The sequence below is a fragment of the Coturnix japonica genome, unplaced genomic scaffold (genome assembly GCF_054131305.1).
Source record: "Coturnix japonica strain WE unplaced genomic scaffold, WE-NBRP24 Scf050, whole genome shotgun sequence".
Taxonomy (NCBI): Eukaryota; Metazoa; Chordata; class Aves; order Galliformes; family Phasianidae; genus Coturnix; species Coturnix japonica.
Window position 1 is genome coordinate 524,927 of NW_028188953.1, and position 23,116 is coordinate 548,042.

A 23,116-nucleotide genomic window follows, 5' to 3' on the forward strand; every position below is an offset into this window, starting at 1 on the left:
CCTGAAATACAGCTCCTCTGGTGGAGTGTGTCCTGGCAGCTTTGTGTGCATGGATGTAGTCCTGGGGCTGTTGAGAACTGGCTGTGCAGGGGACTGGAGGCGGCACAAGACCAGAGGGCACTTCTGATTCTTGTGCAAGCAGCCTGACTGGCTTCCATTTGTTTCTTGCAGGCACGGATGAAGATATCATCATTGACATCTTGACCAAACTAAACGCTTCCCAACGTCAGCAAGTTCCGATCACCTAAAAGGTCTACAGAGATGTGTGAAGGCAGTTGTGTCACTGGGGTGAAAAGTGAAAAAGGACCCAATCTCCGTGAGAGAAAGGTCGGCGGAGAATTTCCTTGACCAAGGTTGTTTTGTTCTTGTTCAGTTCAGAGCAGTTGTTGATGCAAGGAGGGCTAGAGCCTAAAGAGAAGTGGGGAACAGCTCAGTTCTGTCTGTCCTGGAAGGCTGCACCTTCTGCCACCTCCTTCCTCCTCTCTTGGCTTTCTAGGATTTGATTGGTGACTTGACGTTGCTGAGTAGGAATTTTGAGAGGGTGATGGTGGGGATGATGACTCCCACCGCCATGTCTGATGTGCACAAAGTGAGGAGGGCTGTGAAGGTTTGCAAATCTTTCTTTTGTAATTGCTGAAGTTCTGGCCAAGTGAGCCAAGGCGAGGGGAGAAGGGGTTGAATCTTCTTGTGGGTGCAGCTCTGTGCTCAGCGGTGAGGAGCTCCAGGCTGGCTTTTTCTCACCCGATGTGTCTCATGGCCTGCTCCTCAAACCCATCCTCTGCAGGGAGGGGATTCTGACTCTGGGTGTGCATGAATGCTATGGGCTCTTTTCTCAATGTCCCAGTAAAGTGGGTTGCTGCTCGTTTCAGAAGGAAGCCCAAAGCACATTTGAGATGCGTCACTGTGTTTGTGAGCTAGTATTCCCTTTGAAGGACTCCAATAGCCATCTCCAGCAGCTGTTTCTGAGTGGGGAATTCTCAAGGGTTGCTTCCAGTAGATGCTGTGCTGAGCTGTGTCTTGTGTCCTTGAACCTTTGCAGGGTAACAGAGATGAGGGAATGTATGTGGATGATGCCCTTGCTCAGCAGGATGCTGTGGTGTGTAGGAACGTGCTTCCTTGCAAGAGCAATCTGTTCTTGTGCATGTGATGTGTGGTGAAGAGAAGCCAACCTGTGAAATGGGAATAAATGGGTTCTGCTCTTGTTTGCGAGTCTCTAATGAGACGTCTCTAGGCAGGCAAGTTACTTGGCAGGGGCAATGACATTTCAGCTGTGAGTTGCCATGCCTGGATGGTGCTTGTTGGAAAATATCCATGATCTGGACACGTACAGGCCAGCAGTTCTCTACCACCAATGAATTAAAGACCTTGTGTATACCCAGGCTTCTCCACAAGCCTTACTTTGCCATCCATTATGTCTATAAGTGCCTGTACGAAGCAGGGGAGAGGAAGTGGGGAATAGATGAGGTACAATTTATGTCCGTCCTCTGTACATGGAACAGGCATCACCTGCTCAGAGGTAGGACCCCTCCACAGCGTCCTGGGTTTTTCTTCCCTTCCTTATTTGTGTGTGATGCTTTTATAGCAGCTTTGTAGGTGTTGAGTAAGTGCAAGCTCTTCTGGGTCAGCAGGTGTCTTAGCGAGAGCCCCATTGCATCCATTCCCTTCGGTCTGTTTCATTCCCTTCTGAGACTGGAAGGGACTTCAGAAACCTAAGTACAATTTGCTGCTGCTCTAGCGTGGAAAGCAGAGATTGAGGAGTGTGCCCACTATTGGGGCAGGGGGGAGAGGAGCTGCGAAATTCATCTGCCAGCTTGAAGTAGAAGGTCTTGAAAATGGTAACAGCTGTGGTAGACCAATTAGCAGGACTGTTAGCAATGGAAATGAATTATTTTAGTGGGATGGTCCTGATATATCTGGCAGTGCTGCAGGAACGATAGAATGTTCTTGCAGCATGTGAGGAGCTTGTTCTTGCCAAATGGCCCTTTGGATCTCTCTGACTCTCTACCGTGGACTCTTCCTCCTAGTTTTGGATGTGTACAGAGGCATTTCTATCAAGGACATAACAGACAGCATTAAATCTGGGAGGTCTGGAGACCTGGAAGATGCTTTGCTGGTTACGGGTCAGTGCTCTGCTGTTAAACCTTGTCTGCAGAGTAATGAAATGATGAGAGGTGCTGTGTGTCCCCTTGAGTGGCTGTTACAGGTTTCAGGGGGCAGACATGGTTTGTCTTTATGTGCACAAAGCCGGGCTGGGTGGGACTTGGAGCACCCTGGTGTAGAGGGAGGTGTCCCTGCCTACTGCAGGGGGGTTGGAACCGTGTGATCTTCCAGATCTCTTCCAACCCAAACATTGCTTTCTCTATCTTTGTTGCCGTCCTTTGCTTTTTATTCTCTTTTTGCCTCCGTGTTTCATTATTTTCCCTTCAACATTTATTCCAAGAATGTCTTTATGGCCAAGCCAGGTGTTGTCAGGGGTACAGGAAATGCTGCCGGCCATCCTGTAAGCTGGCAGATGATCACCAGCAGGTCTTTAAGTCGGTCAGCCCCAGGCAACTCACTTACATCTACCTGATGGTGCTGGAAGGGCTGCACTGCCCACAGCCGCCTCCCTTTGCTATTTGCTCCCTTCATTCCTTACTTCCGCATGTGGCAGACCTCAGTAATGCAAATGACTGATAAAGCATCAGCATTTTCTCACTTTGCAGACCCCCATAGGGAGCCAACAATCCCCAAAGAGCCCCTCAGAAACCCCAAAGAGCCCCATAGAGACCTCATATCACCCCGTATCATCCCATAGAGCCCCATATAGACTCCAAAGAGGCCCACAGGGACTCCAGAGAGCCCCTCAGGGACCCCAGTGAGCTCCGTAGAGCACTATATTACCCCAAAGAGTCCCTTAGGGACCCATGAAGACCTCTTGTGACCCCATAGAGCCCCATAGAGCCCCGATTGACCCCACAGGGACCCCATATTGCCCCTTAGTAACCCCATAGTGACCCATAGGGTTCCCATATCACCCCATAGAGACCCTTAGGGATCCCAAAGAGACCCTTAGAGAACCCATTATCAACCCAAAGAGGCCCATAGGGACCCCATATCACCACACAGAGCCACGCTAGGGAGCTGATAGAGACCGATAGGGACCCCATAGAGACGCATAGGGATCCCAGAGATCCCCAGTGACCACACAGAACCCCTCAGTAATGCAAATGACTGATAAAGCATCAGCGTTTTCCTATGCGCTGATGTTAGAAAGGCTGCAGGGAGCGGCAGCTCATTCCTGTGTGTAGCGGTGAGGAAAAAGGAGTAACAAGAAGGCCTACATAAGGTTTTTAATTAATTTATTAATGACTTACTCCTAACACTAACATCTAATAGTATAACGGGCAAAAGCCCAACTGGATGAAGGGAAATGGGATCAGAAGGAGACTGGATGTTGGCTACTCTCTTCTCCCCCCCAACGGCCTTCCAGACTGTGCTGTCTTATTCCACAATGAGGGGGGTTGTGTAGAGGGAATGCCGGATCCCAAAAGTGGAGGCAGGCGCCTGGGGCTTGATCAGCGTCACCTGGAAGGGCAGAAAGGAAAGGCAGATCAGCAAGGGCCCTTCTTTGCTGCCCTTGCTCCCAGCAAGGGAGATGTGGGGAAGGCTCAGGGGAGGGGGGAGAGGCGTGAAGGCTGTGCTTGTGAAGCAGAGGGGAAGAGCTGAGCAGCTGCCTTACCTGGCCTACGTTGTAGTCTGCCGGCCCGGGCTTCACTGCTTTGCCCTCTCCATGTTTTGGTCGGGCTGCCATGGTGTATGCGGGCGCCCTTTTCTTGTACACATCCACGGCCACACTGGGGAGCGCCGCAGGACCTGGAGTCTGCAAGAGAGTCATGGCCACACGGGGCTGGGGTCACATTCAAGGCTCTCTCTTTCCCTGGAAGGCTGCATTAAGCAAAGCTGCAGCAGGGCTGGAAGACCCTGTGGCACAGGGAGAGGAGCCAGGTTTTGGACGCTAACATGGAAGAGAGGAGCAGCAGAGCTCACCTTGGCAAGGTCCTCGTCAAAGCGACCGCGCTGGCTCCTTCCCCTGATGGAGTAGCAGGGGCTGGCCGATGTGTAGGCTGTGTTGGGCCCCATCAGCCTGGGCAGTGTGTAAGTGCCAGGACCTGCAGGAGGAGCAGCAGAGAGTGTGTGTGTGAGGGGATGGAGGAGATGGAAGCAGCAGCGAGGGGCAGCCTGCACAGCCCGCTGGTGGGAGCAGGAGGGACGTGTTGCCCCTCTGAGCAGCAGCCCGTCCCTGGAGGATGCTCAGGCTGAAGGGTCTGCCTTTGCCAGGGTCACGTACCTGGAGGGCGGTCTGTACGGAGGGGCTCCCGCCGGAAGGCCATGGACTGCACCGGTGGGCACTTGAAGACGTGCCTGTTGGCTGCTTCGGTGCGGTAGTCACCTGGGGCGGAGGAGAAGAGGAAGAAAGCTGTGAAGGGCTGGTCTCCTTCTGCAGCCAGAAAGAGTCCTCTGAAGAGCTGCACAATTGCTGGGGGACACAGGCAGCACACGGGGACACTGCAGCACGTGGGGACACTGCAGCAGTGGTACTCACTCGGTCCGGGGGTGACGGTGGTCTTGGTGGTGGGTCGTCCTTGGAGGTGGGCGCCTGGAACCACATACTTGCCATTCCTGGTGATGGCCGGCTCCACAAAGTAGCAGGGACCTGGCCCGCAGCTCCCTGCCGCAGGCCGTTTGGTCCCTCTAAAGGTGTAAGCGGGGGCACGGTTTTTGGTGGGGCTGTGGCCCACGTAACCTAGGAGGAAAAGCAGAAGAGAGCACACCCCTGTGCAGCTGCATGTTTCCAGCTCCTTTGGCCCTTTGGGTCACAAGGAGCAGAGCCAGCAGCATTGGCCATCCTCGGCCAGGCCTGGCTTGCAGCTGTGCCAGAGAGCCAGGAGGCTCTGCCAGAACGGGGCAAGGCTGGGGAGCTGCTCTGCCCCGTGATGTCCCCAATGCGCCTCACGCCCTGGGGATGGTCACTGTACCTGTTGTCCCCGGGATGGAGTATTTGGGCCCGGGGCTGGGGAACTGGGCCGAGATGAGGCCACGTGGGCGATGGGGTCTCCAGGTCCCCACCCAGGCTTCGTCCATGCTGTTAGACATGTTCTCCAAACCTAAAGGCAAGAGCAGAGCAGTTACTGATGAGAGTTCCTGAGCCGGAAGGGCCGGCAGCAATTTCTCCTGCTCACTGCCAGTCCTGCCAGTCTCGTGCTACATGCCCCTCACACACACCAGAGCCAAGCTGGGCTCTGCAGCCTGAAGTGTGCAGGAGCTCTCCCTCACCTCTCTGAGCCTTGGAGGATGAGCGCGATGAGACTGAGCTGGTCTGCTGCTGGGGCTGCTCTCAGGCACAGGGCACAGCGAGCGGCTGCGGGCTGCACAGTTCACAAATGATGCTCCTGGAGCCAGTGGCCGGCTGTCCTTGGGGAGGGCCCGGCGATGTCATGGCAGCGCATTGTGACAGCACACAGGCTCCGGATGATTCCATCCGTGCTGTGACATCTCCTGGCTGGCCTGCAGCCCTCCACGCCTTCTCGGCCTTGCACCCCAAGCAGGAAGAAGTCGTAGCTCTCGCTGCCGACACCTGCAGCTCCTAGTATGAGCCATGTGCCGCCCGGGGCTCCTGGGGCTTCATCAGCATCACCCGCAAGGGAGAGAATCCCAATGGGGAAATGGACTGAAAGTCCCATCCAACCCTGGAAAAGTGTGGAAACTGCTTTGGAAACCCCATGGCACTGCCATGAGCAGCCAGCAGCCCTGCTGCATGCCTGGAGGGCGCTGCTTGTGTTCCCCAAATCCCCGGCCCCATGCTCAAGTTGTGTCTGTTGACCTCCACTGGCTGTATTTGACAGAGCTGCAGAGCACATTGCAATGGCTGCTCTGGGATCAGGTGGCCTTCTGCAGAAGGATCTCCAGCTCCCATCCTTGGCTCCATTGATGCTGATGTGCTGGATGTAGGGATGTCCCTGGTGGCTGGCTTCTGTCACAGCGGGCACTTCCCGACAGTGACCCCTCAGATCCAGGGGTAGATCACACAGCAGAGCTTAGCCAGGTCCTGCTGGCTGTTCAGATTGGTACTTTCTCTCTTTTTTTGTTTCTTACTGATGGAGTTGTGTGTGTGAATGGGAAGTGCTGTGCAGTCAGGACCGGTCAGTTATGGTCATAGAGGATGCTCAAAGGGAGAGAGGAAATAAAGAGTGAAACTGAAGCCAGCACTTAGCGTCCTGATGTCTGTGTTCTGCAGCAGAGCCTGTGACAGTCACCAGCGTCCTGCAGGGAACTGCAGCAGGAGGCTGTTGCTGGGCACTGGGCCCAGATAGGCCGCCCTGCCCCCTTCTCCTGGGCAAAACCTCTCATCAGCCGTCACCTCTGGTCAGCCATCAAAGAGGAGTGGATCATCAGCGGCCTTGAGGCCTAATTCCTACAGGCCTGTGTGGTGGCCCTGAGGGCCTACGCCTAGTAACCAAGGGGTTAAAGGAGACCTATGGAACAAGAAGCTTTTCAAGAGGCTGAGAGACCATGAATGCCAATGAGAGAGAGCACTAGACGTGGCCTGCAGGCCAGGAGAGAGGCCTCTAGTCCTCTAGCCATCTCAGCCTTCCTCTGGACCTCCATGTCTCTAAGCCCTCCCAAAGGTGTCTAAGTCCATACACCTCTGCACCTTCTTTGGTGCCTGAGTGCCCCTGGGCCACCCTGTGGCTCTCTTGGCCTCTCTGTCTCAAGACCTCTAGTCCAGCTTCAAGGCCTTCAGGCTTCTTGGGCTGTAGGTGTCCAGACCTCGAGGTACAAGTACAACCCCCAGCTCCTCTTGGCGTCTGCTCTTCTAGGCTTTCTCTTGCTTGGCCTCCATGCCTCCCTTTGGCCTCAAGACTACTAAGCTGCAAGGCCTCTTGGCCAGGCTCTGGGCCTCCCTCCAGGCTGTTTTACCTTAAGACCTCTAAGCATCCTGGGCAACCTCTAAGCCTTTAGGCCTCCCCCTATGCCTCTAGGACAGCTTGCAGGCATCTGTGCCTCCAGGTGTGTTCTCCATTACAGCTCTAAGCCTTCCTTTGTGCCATAAATGCTCATGGACTCGTGGTCTCTTTTTTGGCCTCCCTCTGTGCATCAGGCCCTCAAAACCTCAGTGCTTCCAGTCCAGCCCTTTAGTACCTCGGCCCCAAGCCTACCCTTAAGCTTCAAGGACTTTAGGCTCTACAGGGCTGTTAAGGCCTCTAAGCCTCCTTTTTTGGCTGTGTCCGATAGAACCACCACTGCCCTTGATGCTCTGTTCCATAACCCCCACAGCTTTGCCCCGTAAGCTATGTACCATACGCTTCTGCTTTGCCTACAAGCTATGGCCTCTAAGGTTCCCTCTGGGGCTCTACACACCACGGCCAGCACTTGCCGGTACAGACAAGGGGACAGGGATGGGGCTGTTTCTGCCCTCCTTATCACCTGCCCCTACCTCTGCCTCTTTGTCCCCTCTGTCCTTGGCAAGTGACAAATTGCCAGGGTGGGGCCACGGGGGTGGTCTGTTCCCACAGTCTGTCAGGGGCAGGAACCCACAGGACCCAAAGAGAACTCTTCTATGACAAAAGCCTGAGAGAAGGGGCTGAGTGGAGCATCTAGAGGAGCCAAGTGCCAGGACATGAGGTTGCCACCAAACATCAGGAGCGCTCCTGCACTGTGTAAGTGCTGCAGCACTGGCACAGAGACCCAGAGAGGCTGTGGGGTTTCCTCTGGGAGATCTCCAAACCCATCGGATGTGTTCCTGGGCACCAATTCTGCTGGCCCTGTTGCAGCAGGGCCTGGACCAGATGGGCCCAGATCTCCATTCCAACATCAACCATTCTGTGCTTCTGCAACACAACACGACATGCTGTGTTTGGCTCAAACTGGCCATTCACAAACAGTTTTCTTCCTCCTCCTGCTCAGTGCCATCCCTGTGGGATCACACTGCCTCCTACGATCCAACTCTGTTCCAATCAAGGTCAACACTAAAACAGTGCTGACCTTCATGGAGCCTGGGCTTTGGAACACAGGCACAGGAATAACCACTGCATGGGTGGAACCTTGTGTATTTCTAAAACATGCTCCTAACTGCCCTGTTCAAACTGTGATGCAGAACCAAGGTTGCATTCCCAGCACAGCCAGGCAGGCCGGCACCAGCCCCAAGGCATCAAGCCACAGCCTGAGAGGCCATCACCAGCCCCGGGGCCTAAATCCATGCCTGGCAGGGACCCCGGCCTGCAGGCTTTTGGCCTGGAAGGGCTTCCCCGGCCTGCAGGCATTGGAGCTGGCAGTGCCCCCCAGAGCAGACAGCTGGCTTTTAGCCTTGCAGGGCCCCCCTAACTGCATGACCAGCTTCAGGCCTGGCAAGGTCCCCCCCGACTGCCTGGCCGGCTTTTGGCCTCACAGGCCCAGCAGCTCAGGCAGCCATTTTGTTGCCTGGCACTGAGCCCCGGGCAGGCTGCATAGGAATCCCCAGGCCGGCCAGCCGGCTTTTGGCCTTCCAGTGTTTGCACAGAAAGCAGGAAACTCAGCCCACATTTCTCTTCTGGGCATCCCACGGGCTTCCTGTCAATGCAGGATCACTTGTGCTGGTGGTGTTGTATCTCAGGGCCCATCCAAGTCTCTGGAAGCCTCTGGATCCCATGGGGCTGTTTCTGCCCTGCCTGCTGTGCTGCATTTGGGAGGGCGAGAAGAAGGAGATGACTGTGCAGCCCCTTCCCAAAGCCTTTCCTGTGCCCTGGCTTGTGACTCTGAACAGTGGGAGAGGGCTCCTAAGCTCTGTCCCTACGCTGGATCAACTCCAGCTCTTCCTCCAGCCAGCCCATAACCCTTCCACACCTCATTTCTCTTTCACTTGCAGGGAGTCTGAATTCCCACCTTCGGCTCCTTTGACATCATCTCCAAAGAAATCAGGACTGCAAATGGGATCGTGACTCAGCAGTGGCCAGTGTTTCACCTGGCCAGCAACCTCATAGCTATGCACCACCTCAAGTCCCGCAGGGAGTCCTTGCCAGGTTGGAGGGGGGATTAAAGCTCTGATGCCTTTATAGATGGTGCAAACAGGGCCACCACCTCCCTTCTCAGAAGCAGACCTCCTCGGAGGAGGAGCCCGTCCAAACGTGGGGCCGTTCTGGTTGATGTCCCTTAGTAGCAGTTCTAGGGAAGCAGCTGTGGAACAGCAGCCGTATCATCAACACTGTCCGTGGCATTTTTCAGCCCACAGGAAGGTGGAGCCCCTGAAGTACAGCCAGGTGGCCGCAGCTGCCAACGGTTGAAATGTAAAGCCTCGCCAGGTCAGAAGCTGTTGTGAGCTTTGATGTGGGTAGCTGCCTCTATCTAGGGCTGCATGAAGGGGTGTGTGTGCTGGAGGAGAGAAGGAAGGACGCTGCAGATGTGTGCTGGCTGCAGAAATGGCACTCCGCTGAGACAGCAGGAAGGCAAATGGCAGAAAGTACGCTTGAGGAGCAGAAGTTTGTGGTTGGCTGTGCTCAGATCTTCCTCCCAAGAGATGCTCTTCACGTCTTTCTTGTTTCCTTTGTGCCAGAAGCTGAAGCAAACAGGCTTGCAATGAAGCGTGGCCTTGCAGGAAGGCAGGGCACTGGTGTGGAGTGTGGCCCAGCTGTGAAGAGAGCTGCAGACACACAGCAGGCATCTGGGTTCTGGGTCCTGTCTTTCTAGTTAGGCTTGCTGTCTGTCCTTTCCTGGGACTGTTGTCATTGCATGTTGCTTGAGGTCTTGCAGTTGGAGGGGTTGACAGTGACCTTTCCTGTCCAGGACTGGAAATGCAAACCCACAGTTCACCCAAGAGCCTAAGATCCATTGCAGTCAACACTGGAGATGAGATGTCCTTGTATCGTGGCCCAGCTGGGGGGTTGGTCTCGATGATCTCTGGATGTCCCTTCCAACCCATCTGATTCTGTGATTCTGTGCTAGTTTGCAGCCTGAAGGTACTGCTGGACTCGTTAAATCTTGCAGCTTCCCCTTTCTTGGTTCTAACAGGGAGAGGTGCTGAGCCAAATGGCAAGATCTACGTGAAAGCTGCTCTCCAGGCTGGAGACAGTTGACAACCATTCCTTCTGCAGGACCGTGGCTGCAAGAAAGCACAAGGGAGTGGAGGAAGAGGAGCAAAAAGCAGAGCTGTGGCCTGCCAAGAAACACTCGAAGGTGGAGCGCAATGTGGCAAAGGCCTAGAGCCCACATCAGAGCAGAGGCAGTGTGCCAGCTCCAGCAGCACATCCTGGGCCTGCCCCAGTGATGACTGTGCGGTCCTGGGCCTCAAAGCCAAGAGGTAAGAAGATGCTGTCGTAGCAGCCATGGTGAGGCACTTCCTTTATCAAGCGCATGGAGTATGCTTAGGGTTTGCTTTGCTTTTTCCTTCTCTGGACAGAGAAGAGAAAAGAGTTGAAGGCTACCCAGTTCATGTCCTTAACCAGGACCATGCCAGAATGCCTGGCCCCCTCTTTTCCAATTAACTCCACGTCCCACTAGAAACCCCCTTCCCTGAGAGGCTTCCTGGCCTGTTTTCATGGTACCCATGTTTCCGCAGTTTTGCTGTTGACAAAATGAATTTCTCTTTCCTTGCTCTACAGCCAGATGATGATGACAACAGAAAGAGAGGAGAGAGGAAATGAAGAAGGCTTCTCTGAGAGCTGCCGCTGCCCATGCAGAGCTGAGTCCCTGGCGAGCACAGACGTGCTCTTTTTGTTCTCAGGGTCCCTGTCTGTCAGACACGAAGGGGCTTGTAGAATGCTGAGGGAAGCGGTGTCCTCTTGATTCTTGCTTTGTTTCTTTCCAGTCCTCTACAATGAAGACGGAGAAGCTGCAATGAGTGGAGGAGCGTCAGAAGGCAGCGGCATCGTGGCAGCAGCCCAGCTTGGTGCTCCAAGTCTGGTTGCAGCTCATCAATAAACAAGTGGAGTTTGTATTCACCCAGAAAGCAGAAGCCCTGAGCACCGCAGAGGCAGCACAGGGCCAACGCAGAGCGGCCCGCAGCCCCCACCCCCTTCGCCCAGGCCCCTTCCCCGGTCCCCCCCCAAACACCCACCCAACTCAGCCCCGCAGCTCCTCCCTCCCCCCAGCCAGCCTCGAGGTGGACAGAAAGTTATCAACATCTCTTCAGTGAATGATCAGTCCCTAATTAAAACCCGCTGGTAGACATCAGAGTTTAGGGGGTTTTAGGGTTTATTAGGGGTTTTTAGGGGTTTTTAGGGGTTTTTAGGGGTTTCCGTGGATTTCCACTCTATACACGCAGGTGTATTCCGCGTTTCCCCAGTTGTTCCGCACATCCAGTTTGAACTTTCGATACGACTGAAGGGGCTTCTCCTGCCAATGCAAAGAGGAGAGGCTTCGTTATGGGCCGGAGGGGGACCAGTGCCACATAGTGCCCCACAGATCCCACGGTTCGCCCCATAGATATGGGTGAACCTAATACACAGTCAGTGATTTCCTGGAATTCAGATTCATATTCAATAGTTGTTTAGCATGCCTTGCAGGCAGCTGGCCTCCCCCCTTGCACTTGCCATACCTGAACGTGGAAGGTCTGGGAGATCTCTCCGTCCACGTTGTAAACAAATGACCCCAGGAGAGTTTCCTCTTCGTCCTCATCCACTCCCTCAAAGACAAGAGATGATGGCGGTCACACTTAGGCAGGCCGTGCCATAAAGAACACACTGAGGCCAAAGGTGGGAGCCCTTCCAACCCTCCCTGTGCTCTGGCAGGATTGGAGCACAAAGGAGGGTGAACCTGAGTCAGGGCACGTGGAGCAATTGCTCCCAGCTGCTCTGCCACAAAGAGCCGTAGAGGCTTTTGGAGACATGGAACCACCCGAGGGATTCGGTGCCCTCAGGCAGGATGCTCTGCAGCAGCCCACCACAGAAATTTGGGAACTCCCAACAGTATGGGTCATATGGGGCTCTGTTGGGTGTCTACTGTGTGGCTCTATGGTGCTCTATGAGCTCTTGTGTGGCTCTATGAGGTCTTACAGGGCTCTATGTGGCAGTTATGGGGCTCTGTTGGGTGTCTGTAGGGCCCTTATGGGGCCCTGTTGGGTGTCTGTGGGGCACCATGAGGCTCTTTAGTTTTCTATGAGCTCTTGTGCAGCTCTATGGGGTCTTACAGAACATTATAGTGCTCTATGGGGTGTCTGTGGGGGCTCTACAGGGCTCTTTGGGGTGTCTGTGGGGGTCTATGGGGTCTTATGTTGCGGTTATGGTGTTGTGTTGGTTGTCTCTGGGGCTCTATAGGGGTTCAATGGGCTCTTATGGGGCTCTATGGCAAAGCTTTTTCCTCGGGGCCCTCCAGAAGCAGCAGCAGGCAGAGACTTACCAAGATGGCAAAGTCTCTGGGGGCACTGCTGACCTCCCCAGAGGGAGACACTGCCTTGGACACGTGCCACACAGTGAAAGCCGTGGGCCAGATGTTCTCTGGCAGCTGGATGACAGCGTGGCCCTGAGATCCTTGAAAAGCCCAGCAGCTTCCAGCAGAAACATCGGGCTGAAAGGAGAAAGACGCGTCCATCAGTGGGGAGGCAAAGAGGCGCCAGAGCTGGATGCTGGGCAAGGAGCACAGACCTTGTCTTCTATGGGGCTGCCCGTCATGGAACGCTACTCAAGGGACGGGAGGGCAATATGCAGAGGTTTGGACAACAGCTCTGGAGTCAATTGCCTTTCTCTGCTTGCACAGAGCCGGCGGGGCAGCCCTCCCCAGCATCTGTCAGCCCAGCACCCTCCCAACGCTGGTGTCAGCGATGTGGGGAAGAGTGTGGGCTGAGCAGAGCAGCTGGGCCAAAGGAAATGGATGTGCAGCCAGAATGGGGTGAGGATGGGGGGGAAGGATGGAAGGGGAAGGACTGGGGGAAGAAAGGACTGGGGGGTGGAGGGGGAGCCCTTATGGGGCTCTGTGGGGTGTCTGTTGGGGGAGGGGGGCGAAAGCAAGGGGGGGAAGCCCACAGTCAGCACTTCTCCTGCCATACCTGCAAGATGGTTTCCGGGGACTTCGCGGAGGAAAAGAGGGGAGAAAGCCGGCCTTTCCCACCATAACTCTTGGTTGTCCTCTCCGCATCAACAGTGGCACCTGAAATAAAGATGGACAGACGTGCACTGGGATGGCCCAGAGATGAGCTGAAGGAGGGAATGCTCAATCCCAAAGCTCTTGGCGGGGCTCTGGGGTGCAGAATCCCTCCTGCTGTGTATGGGAACTACTGAGTCCCGGCCTGAAGCACTGATTGGGGAAAGGAGCCAGTCAGCCCTGGGAGCAGAGGGGAAGGGTTTGTAAAGCCTCAGAGATGGGGGGATTAGATGGGAAGTGAGGAGGAAATTCTGGACCCCCAGTGGACAGTGAGGCCCTGCAATGTGCTGCCCAGAGGAGCCATGGAGGCGTTGGAGACCAGGTTGGATGAAGCCCTGAGCACCTTGATGCAAAGCCCTGTCAATAGCAGGGAGTTGGGCTGGGATGGTCTTAAGGTCCCTTCAGACCTCAGCCAGCCTAAAGCTCTGTGAGATATCTGTGACGGAAAGCAGAGCTGGGCAGGTTTTGGGGAGCGCAAAGCTGAGGGTAGTGAAGAGCTGTCTACATACCCAAGGATTTCAGAGCCCAGTTGGGCATCCAGTTGCTCTTTTCCACAGCTGCCTCCATTGCGTGCCGTGTCAGCTGCAGAATTTTCTCTCTCTCGAGTCCGTGGATCCCGTTCTCTTCCAGGACATCAGAGAGTGACTCGACAATGAGCTCCTTCCTGGCCGACAGCTGAACCAGTGGGTTCCTGAAGGCAAAGGAAAAGCAAGTCTTGTTCAGCAATGTCCACCCCGCAGGTCAGAGTTCCAGTGCCATGAAGTGAAGGATCCCAGGGGGTTGTGCTCTTCCTTATCCCCCAGCCCCTTTGGTTCCTTTGCTTTGCCAAGGGCCACATAGAGCACACAGCCAGCTGAGGCCACGCTGCAGAGCCAGGTGCATGGCAAGGAAGTGTCCTTACCCCATAGACAGGAGCTCTTGCCCAGGTCCTGCAGACACCACCTGGAAGAGAAAGGCATTGATGGGAGGAAGCATGAGGAGCACGGCCAGAGCTTCCAAAGCAGCTTCCCAGGGAGCCGCTGGCAGAATTTCCTGCTGCTTCCCAGCACTTTGCAGAGGACCACAGCCTGTGGGCACCATGAGGCTCTTTGGTTCTCTATGAGCTCTTGTGCAGCTCTATGGGGTCTTACAGAGCATTATGGGGCTCTACAGGGTGTCTGTAGGGGCTCTCTAGGGCTCTATGGGGTGTCAGAGCATCTGCTGCTTCTCTGTTTGCTTTCCCATGCCCTCCAGACTCCCCAGTCCCAAGGATGGGCCAAAGGCTCTTTCTTCCCACGCGCTGTTGCCTTCAGCTCCGTGCTGGGCAGTGGGAAGATGCTGCCACACCAAAACCTGTCCTGCTGCCAAGGCAACCCCCAGCCCGGCTCCGTCTCAGCAGTGATGAGCCCATGGCCAAACTGTCCCCACAGAGGCAGAAGGGCAGAGCTTTGGCCTCTGCCGCACAGCGTAGCACTGACCTGCAGGGCGTTCTCTCTCCAAACTCCCAATATCCAGAGGATGGCTCCAGCTGTGGGGGACATCGGTCGGGAGAGACCATTAGTTTGCCAGACTGCTCTGAGCCCTGCAGCCCATTTCCCTCCTCCCAACCCAGCCATGTGGGACGGTCCTGCTCCTGGGCTGTGCTGGGATGGCTTTGGGTGGGGAACACTCACCAGAAAGGACCACTAGAGGCAGGACGGGAGTCCTCCTTCCCTCCTCTTGGCCGACGCGTTGCCTAAGGGAGAGATCAGATGGTGGTTATCACGGCCCAGCCCGGGGACACACACGGTCTGCTGGGATCCTTGGAGCAGACGGCTGCCATGGCTTCCTCTGCCCAGCAGAGATGTGAGTCCAGGGAGGGCCCGTTAGCAAGAGCTGCTTAGTGCCACAGCACCCATGGGACACGTGAGAGTGAAGGGCTGTGCTGTGCTGTGCCATGGGGGGCAGCAGCCTTGCCCCAGTCGGCTCTCCCCAGAGCAGGAGCAGGGCTGTGCCCACGGAAATGGAGTTTGGGCTGCCTGGCTGGAGAAAGCCCAGCAGCACGCAGCGGTTCTGCCTTCCCCTCCCCACATTCTGGCCCTGCTGCACCCACCTGCCCAGCTGGGCTGGCATTTTGGCTCCTTCACTCGCACAGACACAGAGAATGGCTTGCTCTCCTCCCAGGACACAAGCACCTCTTCTCCACTCGCCTGCTCTGCACTCCTCACAGGACTGCAGTGCTGCACAGCTCTGCAGCGTGCCTCAGCAGGACGGCAGGTTCTGATGTCATAATGGCTGACAGCTGCCAAGGCCAAGTGACGCCTTCTATGAGCTCACAGGGTGTGCCCAGGAGGGACAGACCCTGTGGGTTTGCCCCCAGCCCAAGGCTGGAATACCCTGCGCTCGGAGCTCCTTTGGATGCCCTGGTAAAGATGTCTGTGCCATTGCACAGCTGCTCCCGTCCTGGGCACGGACAGGCCGTGTGCTTCTGGTGGGGGCTGTGAGAGTCACAGACTCATAGAATGGCCTGTGTTGAAAAGGACCACAATGGTCATCCAGTTCCAACCCCCTGCTGTGTGCAGGGTCGCCAACCAGCAGCCCAGGCAGCCCAGAGCCACATCCAGCCTGGCCTTGAATGCCTGCAGGGATGGGGCATCCACAGCTTCCTTGGGCAACCTGTTCCAGTGCGTCACCACCCTCTGGGGGAAAAACTTCCTCCTAAGATGCATCCTAAACCTCCCCCGTCTCAGTTTAAAACCATTCCCCCTTGTCCTATCACTGCTCACCCTCGTCATGGAGTTATCTGGATCAATCTATGTCCATAACAGGGGGCTAGTTGGCCTTTGGGCTCCCCGGCCCCCAATATTGGGAAGGGAAAGAGGTAGGAAGATGGGAGCTGGGCTAAGGAAACAAACAGAGCAGTGGCAACGATCTAAGGAGGAAGACTTACTTTACTAACTACGATGTGGGGATGCAAGATTACACAATATAATACAGTCTAATTGAACCTGAGGGCCTCTGGAACGTGTAGTTCTTCTCTGAGCTCCACAGGATGTGATGAGGTGGGAAACCTATAGCAAAAGGTACAAATCCATGACAGCTTGGCTGGGGAGGAGTTCCCAGCTCCAGCGCTGCCTTCCATGGTGTTGCTGTGAAAGGGTGGATGAATTTGGAACCTGGAAATGCCAATTTTGGGGGTTGGATACGAAATCTGGGACTGGGGAGAGGGTGGGGAAGGAGGATCCCTTGGGAATAGAGATGGAGAGGAATGGGCTTGGATTTCAGTGCCAAAGGAGTAATGTTGGCCCAAGGGGACACACAGAATCATAGAACAAACCATCCCTGGTGGGAACAAAGCCACAAAGCGCCATCTTCACCACTGATGGGAGGGGAGCTGTCAATGGGGACACCAAAACCATGACAAACAGCAGCAACGATCTGAGGAGAAACAAAGGGATTTACTCAACATGGTGTGGGAATGCAAGGTAGCATGCTGTAATACCATATGATGAAGATTGAAGCTCATCAATCAAATGGAATGAGAGTGTCCAAAAGGTGGAAAGGCCTCACCGTGATGCCGAAGGGAGACGCACCGTCAGGTGGAGCAGCAGGGAGGAGAGCCGAAGGAAAAGGGATGTCAGATGAGCTACTGAGGCCCACGCAGAGGTTTGCCCTTCCAGAAGCTGGCAAGACCCAAACTGCTTTTCCCAGCATGTTCTTTACATGCACTGCAGGGACCTTCTCTCCCTTGACAGTATGTAGGGAGCTGGCAGGACCACGGCAACTGATAGATCCTCGGGTGTTGGCCAACCAAGTGGCTTCTGCCCAATGCTTCTTCCAGTGCTTCAATGTCCCACCACCCATTGCTTTCAACATGGTTTTTAACAACCCATTTTGGCGTTCAGTTTCACCAGAAGCTGGTGCATGGTAGGGGATGCGATAAATCCACTCCTTGCCATGATCTTTGGCCCGAGTATTTACAAGGACAGTGTGGAAATGAGCCCCATTCTCTGACTCGGTCCTTTCTGGAGTGCCATGTCACACAGGACTTGTTTCTTGAGACCTAATATGGTGTTTAGAGGGTAAATGGGGTAAATGGGGTACTGCGTATGTTTCAAGCCACCCAGCGGTCGCCTCCACCATGGTAAGCACATCAGGATCTGGACAGGCTGGATGTCTGCACTGAAGCCAATGGGATGAGGTTCAACAAGACCAAGAGCCGGGTCCCGCACTTTGGCAACAGCAACCCCAGGCAAAGCTCCAGGCGTGGGGCAGAGTAGTTGGAAGGCTGCGTAGAGGAACTGGACCTGGGGGCACTGGTGGATGCTCAGAGGAACATGAGCCAGCGGTGTGTCCAGCAGGCCAAGAAGGACAACAGCATTCTGCCTTGTATCAGAAACAGCGTTGGCAGCAGGAACGGGGCAGTGATTGTCCCCCTGTTCTCAGCTCTGGTGCTGTGTCCACTTTTGGGCCCCTCACTGCACGGAAGACATCACGGCCCTCTAGTGTGTCCAGAGGAGGTGACTGCGGTCATCTGAAGGCTTTGTTGGTATTCGGAGGGTTCCACTGATTGTCAGAGATGTTCACTGACCATCAGAAGGCTTCGTTGATCAACAGGGGGTGTCATTGGTCATCAGAGGGCTTCGTTGGTCATCGGGGATTGGAGGTGTCCATGGGAGGGGATATGCAGACCTTGATCTGGGTGGTGGGGTTGGGGCACTGATGCAAGAGGCCTAAAGCAGACCCAAAGGAGAGACAAGTGGCTGCAGTAAGAGGGGCTAAAAGGAGGGTGACGTGGTCACACTATGTCCATGCAGAGGTGGATCAAAGGGTGTAGGGTTCGGGAGGAATTGTATGGAGGAGCTGAGAGAGAGCAGAGGGAGGGTATTGGGGCTGCTTGGCAGCATGAGGAGCTCCATCCTTTAGAACTTTGGAGCAGGTGATGAGAGAGGGTGGGGAAGCCCACAGGGGTGCAGGACATGGTGTGCCTGGCATGGAGCTGGGGAAGCCTCCCAGCCCTTTGAGGTGGCCACAGCCAGGCAGGAACAGATCCCAGCAGTCCCTGCTGAGCATGAGAACAAGGACACAGACACACAGCCTGTAGCTTTGCTGAGGGATTTATTGATCATCAGAGGCTGTCACTGATCATTGGGAACTTCACTGGGCACTAAAGGGCAGCACTGGCAAGGAGCAGCCTCGTCCCTGCAGGGTTTGTCTGAAGGACTCAGGGCAGGAGAAGGACTGGCAGCAGCCAAGAGACCCGGGACAGGACGTTTAGTCCCCTGGGGACAGAAGCCACAGCCCCTGTCCCAGCTGCATGGTGACTCTGGGCCATCCATAGGGCACCCTGAGCCTGCCCCCTCCAGATCCGTTCCTCTGCACGGCCCCATAGAGCGCAAGGGAAGGGCTGGAGGTGACAGTGCCCAGGTCCCCCTGGAACAGGCCATGAACAATCCCCTCCATGCCATCAATTCCCAGCCCCTGGTGCCCGGTCCTCAGGGCTGCGGAGACACCCACGGTCCCCCAAGTGCCCTGTGGGGATGTAGGTGTCCCCGTGCCGCTCACCTGGACGTGTAGATCCAGGGACACACCGAGGGGACTGAGATAGTGGGACACACTGGGGGCAGTAAGACACACTGGGACACCCTGAAGGCACTGGAACAACGAGGCCAAGGCACGGTCCTGTAGCTTGCTGTCATGGCTTTGTAATGTTGCTGTCAATATTCCATATCATAACATCATGTGCAGAATCATTAGAAGGTTCATACTCCAGTTCCATGGAATAACAACATCCTGAATACTCAGCTCTCAGAAGAGAACTACGTATCCCAGAGGACTTCACAGTCAGAGATAAGTCACGGAGAATCTCTCTCTCTGTTTTATTCGATTTATTAGCCTCAATCATATTGCATTCTATTCTGTTATCATGTATTCCGATATCATATTCAGTAAAATAAGTTTTCCTCCTTGGATTGCCGCCGCTGTTCTTTTCCCATTCCCTTTATCCTTCCCTTTTGGGCTGGGGGCCCCATGGGGCGGCTGCCCCTGTCACGGGCACAGGTAGATCCAGGTAACGCATGACAGATGGTGATATCAGGGAGTAACGTTGGAGTGACATTCCTGGGGTGACATTCTCAGGGAGTTTGGTTGGGGACCTGAAGGTCTGTGATTGAAGAACAGTCCTGGGATGGAAGAAAGAATTCTGATCGTTTGAATGGAACTGCTGTTTGTGGCTGTGGTCACAAAGAACTTGCTTTGTAGAGAGAGCTGACCTTGGGCGTTTATCTTGATTTGGCAAAGACTTATTTTGCAAGCAGGTGTTTCACCTGGGCTTTGTGTCGTGCAATGGACAAGCGAGTGCAGTGTGCAAGTGGAAAAAGGCCTGCAGACCCTGGGGAGAATAAAAGTAACTGTGACGTTCTCATTCTCTGAAATAGGATTAATGATATATTTTGACCCAAATTGTGGCCCTCACACACTCCAAAATTGGATTTATTGCATATTTTGACATGAGTTGTGAAGTTCTCACCCTCAGAAGTTGGGTTTTGCCCCTATTATGGCCCAATATATGATGTTCTTACACTCCAAAATAGAGCTAATGACATATTCTAACAGAAATTGTGACACACTCACACCCTGAAATTTAGTTTATGATATATTCTGACCAAAATTGGCATGGCAGATATCATTTGTCCTGAAGAAAACAAATAGATTTTTCTCAAATTGCTCTGTTATAACAAACTAGAGCCAGGCAGACTGAAGAAATAGGAAAATCTGTCAATCAATCCATCAAAATGCTCTGGCAATCGATGGAACTGTTGGTGCTACAGATACAGCTCGATTTGCCGTTTTTGTTAGAGGTTGTGATAACAGATATAGCGTCACTGAAGAAACAGCTTCTTTGATGCCATTGAAAGTCAAAACTAAATCTCTGGAGCTGTATGAAGCAATAAAAGCAACATTAAAGTGATTTTCTTTCTCCTTTCTCAGCACCTGTGTCTCCAGCATCCCTCCCCCCCCCCCACCCAAGCCTTTCCACGATTCTGTTTCCATGATGTCAATGTGGAATCCTCAGCTGTGGTCTCCTGCTGCTCCAGATGAGTGCTGATCCTCTCCCACCACACAGTGCACACAAGCCCAGGGGGAACCTGGCCATGGCAGCAGAACAGATCTGCATCCTGGAAGGGATGTGAGGTCACAATGCCTGCCGTGCTCGATGAGGTCACAGTGCTCAGTGTGTGTACCCCAGCTGTTCCGTGCTGGCCCCAGCACTTGCTGTGGCTGCAGCGGTGGTGGTGGCAGCATGGCACGAGTGTGGGGGGCCGCGTCCCCCGCCCGCCTTGCTCTCCTCCTCCTACTGATGGCCATGTGTTCCAAGGAGACTTGTGCTGTGCCGTGGCGAGCTCCAGCAGCAGGTGGGTGGGCAAAGATGGGACCAAGTGTAACTACAGGCCAGAGGTCCAGGCTGTTGTCCCTGTGCCACACTGCCCCGGGGCTGCCTTTCTGCAAGGGTTTATTGGGAAGGGGGCCAAGCAGCACCCCAGGAGCCAGGTGTGGGCTGAAGCAGCGCTCCACCAGGGCTGGCTCCAGCCATGCCAGGCCATGGCTCTGCTGCTGGCTGAGCCCACCCTGGAGGTGTCCTATGGGAAAGCTCAGAAGAAGCGTGCTGGGAAAAGCGTGAGCATTTCTGCTCTGGCTTCCCGGTGCTCCCCACAGGCAAATCCCAGTTCCCAACAGAGACACCCAGCTGGAGCCCAGAGGAAGGAACAGGCATCGTTTCCTCTGGTGCTTTAGTGGGAGATCCAGCAAGGAGCTCCCAGTAAGAAAGCCCTGACGGGCTGTATACCCTTCCATGAGGTCCCAGAGGTGTGTTACAAGTGGCCTGGAGAGGGCATTTGAAAAGTTGCTGAGTGCCAGGCTCCAGGTCACCCCGGTTATTCTCTAGCTTTGGCAATCACGGTCTGAGTCTCCCATTCCATTACCTGACCAGTCCCCAGTCACTAAGGGAGAAGGCGCAACATGCAATGGGAACATCTCTCATCTGTTCTTGATTTTAGATGATGATGTTGGAGTTCCTTATCCAGATGTTTTGGTGGATACTGATTTTGTGCCTCAGGGGAAACCCAGAGGTAAGTTGTGTCTGTTTCCTGGAAGACAGAAAAATGAGCGCTGTAATAGTTTATTCAGGTACTTAAGAACCTCCAAAGGTCTTTCAAGTCTCTTTGTGCCTTAAAGGCCGTACACAGATCAGCTGAGAGTAGTTCTTTACTTGGAGAGTTGTCCCATTTCAGTGGGAAGGCAGCCCTTGCCACTCTTTGGAGGAGAGAACCGATGCCTTTGCTGTTTGGGCCATGTCATTCCCCGACCTGCTGCCAGTCTTTGCAGGTCACTGCAGAAAAACCAGGCCCCAGTGTGCAGTGGAAGCTCTCCTCACCTGTGTCTGATCACACTTGTGCCTGCAGGCCCTCTTGGTGGATTACCAGAATGGAGACCTGTCCCTGAACCTGGGGTGGATGCCAGAGGTAAGTCACCAGTCTTCACCTCATGATCTTTACTCATATTTGGTTGTGGAAGTTCAGGAAGGGTTCAGCTTTTTGCTGCCTGGTGGTTTCTCGTCCATGAGAAGCTTGGGCAGTCACTGTTCTTTGGGTGCTGTGTGCACCCACTGTCCCATTGGCTTTCTCTCCATCCATCGGAGATCTTTCTAGTAAGAAAACCCCAATGTTCTTCCATGCTGTCTCTGAGGACTGTTTCACGTGGCCTGGAGAGAGTATCTGCAAAGCTGCTGAGTGCCAGCCAACTGCCCACCTGGCCCCTCTGCAAATTTCAACCCAGCTCTGCCTCCTTTGTGCCTGCGCCATGCCCAGACTTTGCCTTTCTCTCCTTCTTCACAGCGCTGTCAAATCCCGGGGAAGCCCACCACAACGGGGTCTATCGTTTTCTGAGGAATCCAGGTAAGCAGCGATCTGGCAGGAGTTCATAAGCAGGAGAAACATCCTGAAAACTCGGAGCGTGCAAGTTGTGCCCATGCCGGGGGGAAGAAAAAGGGGAGAAACAGGTTCAGGTGCTGCTGAGGGGCCCTGACTCTGCCCCCGAGGAGTGGGGTCTGAGTAGGGGGGGAGAGCTCAGGGCAGCACTCCCTGCACAACACGACCGTGGTTCTTGTCCACGTCACTCTTAGCAGCAACTGATTAAACAGATGCACACACTCTCCTTCTGCTCTAATGAGTTTTGTTTAGTCAGACGACGTGTCCCAAAGGGTCACAGTGTGCCGGCCTGCGGCAGCACTACCCAGCCTCACAAGGCAAGGGTAGGTGAGTGCAAAAGAAATGTTAGAGCATGATGGAGAAGAAGGAGCAAATCTGGCAGAGCCAGAGCGTACCCAAAGCTGAGAGGCAAAATAGAGGCTCCAGAGCGCCTCGATGCGCGGTGCCTTTGGGAGTTCCTTTTGCTTCCCCTGGAAGCAGGGAAGCATTGCAGCCTGAGGATTTTCACTTCTTCCAGGAGGCCAACAAAATGGAAAAGAATTGTGTAGCAATGTCAGACCTCCTTGAGATTTCCATTAAGGCACGAGACACAGCAATGACCATGTTGTTCCTCCAGGTGTGCCTGGTGCAGGACGTGCAAACGCCGAGCAAGTTAAAGTTGGTTGGAAGTTCTACCTGATACTTGCTGGAGCTTCCTTGGGTTCCCTATTGCTGGGGATGCTTCTGTGCTGGCTTCTTATTTACTGGTACAGGAACAGAAAGTGAGTTGTTGACCCCCATCCCCATCCTGCCCAACTCTTTACTGTAGGGCTGCTGTGGGCCAGGAGGCGTTTCTAGTTAAAGCAGCGTAAAGAGACCAGTTAATTGTTGGCTCACACGGTCTGTGATTGACGCAGTTAGATGTTGTCATTGGCTTCAGCCCATCCTTACTGCTGGGCCAGAGACAGGCTGGGAGCTGAGGGTGGCTCTTTGCCATGCGCTGTGAGAAAGCAGAGCAGGGGCTCTCCTGTGCCCTCAGCACGTTCCTCTCTTTGCAGGCGCCGCTGGGAAGCTAAAACATGGGCTAAACAAACCCAGGACAA

At 54.5% G+C, this 23,116-nt stretch overlaps 3 protein-coding genes across 12 annotated transcripts in view; 2 read left to right on the plus strand and 1 right to left on the minus strand.

Moving 5' to 3' along the window:
* Nucleotides 1-23,116, plus strand: part of LOC146752139 (AP-5 complex subunit beta-1-like) — a 68,234-nt gene that overhangs the window by 16,903 nt on the left and 28,215 nt on the right. For 5 of the 9 annotated variants that reach the window (XM_085532749.1, XM_085532750.1, XM_085532751.1 and 2 more), the window contains one exon: nucleotides 172-6,245. The exons of the other annotated variants lie outside the window; for them this stretch is intronic. The gene's annotated coding sequence lies outside the window, so the exon portion shown is untranslated. Of the gene's footprint in view, nucleotides 1-171; nucleotides 6,246-23,116 lie in introns of those variants that run through there. 9 annotated transcript variants of the gene reach the window in all.
* Nucleotides 190-10,952, plus strand: LOC146752140 (uncharacterized). The gene is made up of 3 exons (XM_085532974.1): nucleotides 190-327; nucleotides 10,107-10,312; nucleotides 10,614-10,952. Exons 1-3 carry the CDS (start codon nucleotides 262-264, stop codon nucleotides 10,795-10,797), a joined length of 456 nt encoding a protein of 151 aa, XP_085389100.1. The 5' UTR covers nucleotides 190-261; the 3' UTR covers nucleotides 10,798-10,952.
* Nucleotides 11,188-15,923, minus strand: LOC146752141 (SUN domain-containing protein 2-like). Of its 2 annotated transcripts, XM_085532899.1 has the most exons (9): nucleotides 15,161-15,923; nucleotides 14,742-14,803; nucleotides 14,547-14,596; nucleotides 13,991-14,031; nucleotides 13,599-13,780; nucleotides 12,995-13,095; nucleotides 12,349-12,516; nucleotides 11,549-11,635; nucleotides 11,188-11,346 (listed from the first exon to the last, which is right to left on the minus strand). In XM_085532899.1, the coding sequence occupies exons 1-9, from the start codon at nucleotides 15,178-15,180 to the stop codon at nucleotides 11,239-11,241; spliced, it is 819 nt and encodes a 272-aa protein (XP_085389025.1). In that variant the 5' UTR covers nucleotides 15,181-15,923; the 3' UTR covers nucleotides 11,188-11,238. The 2 variants fall into 2 exon arrangements, with proteins under 2 accessions (XP_085389025.1, XP_085389024.1); XM_085532898.1 differs by lacking the exons at nucleotides 14,547-14,596; nucleotides 14,742-14,803; nucleotides 15,161-15,923 and having other exon boundaries at nucleotides 13,991-14,490.

Bases quoted from the DNA above. Each gene is read 5' to 3' on its own strand.
- LOC146752140 (XM_085532974.1), top strand. From the start codon at position 262: ATGTGTGAAGGCAGTTGTGTCACTGGGGTGAAAAGTGAAAAAGGACCC. The intron at 328-10,106 runs GTCGGCGGAGAA...TTCCTTCTGCAG, and splicing joins CCAATCTCCGTGAGAGAAAG to GACCGTGGCTGCAAGAAAGC. The intron at 10,313-10,613 runs GTAAGAAGATGC...CTTGCTCTACAG, and splicing joins CTGGGCCTCAAAGCCAAGAG to CCAGATGATGATGACAACAG.
- LOC146752141 (XM_085532898.1), bottom strand. From the start codon at position 14,169: ATGGTGCCCACAGGCTGTGGTCCTCTGCAAAGTGCTGGGAAGCAGCAG. The intron at 12,517-12,994 runs GTATGGCAGGAG...TTCTCCTTTCAG, and splicing joins CCCCGGAAACCATCTTGCAG to CCCGATGTTTCTGCTGGAAG. The intron at 11,636-12,348 runs GTAAGTCTCTGC...CTTGTCTTTGAG, and splicing joins CCAGAGACTTTGCCATCTTG to GGAGTGGATGAGGACGAAGA.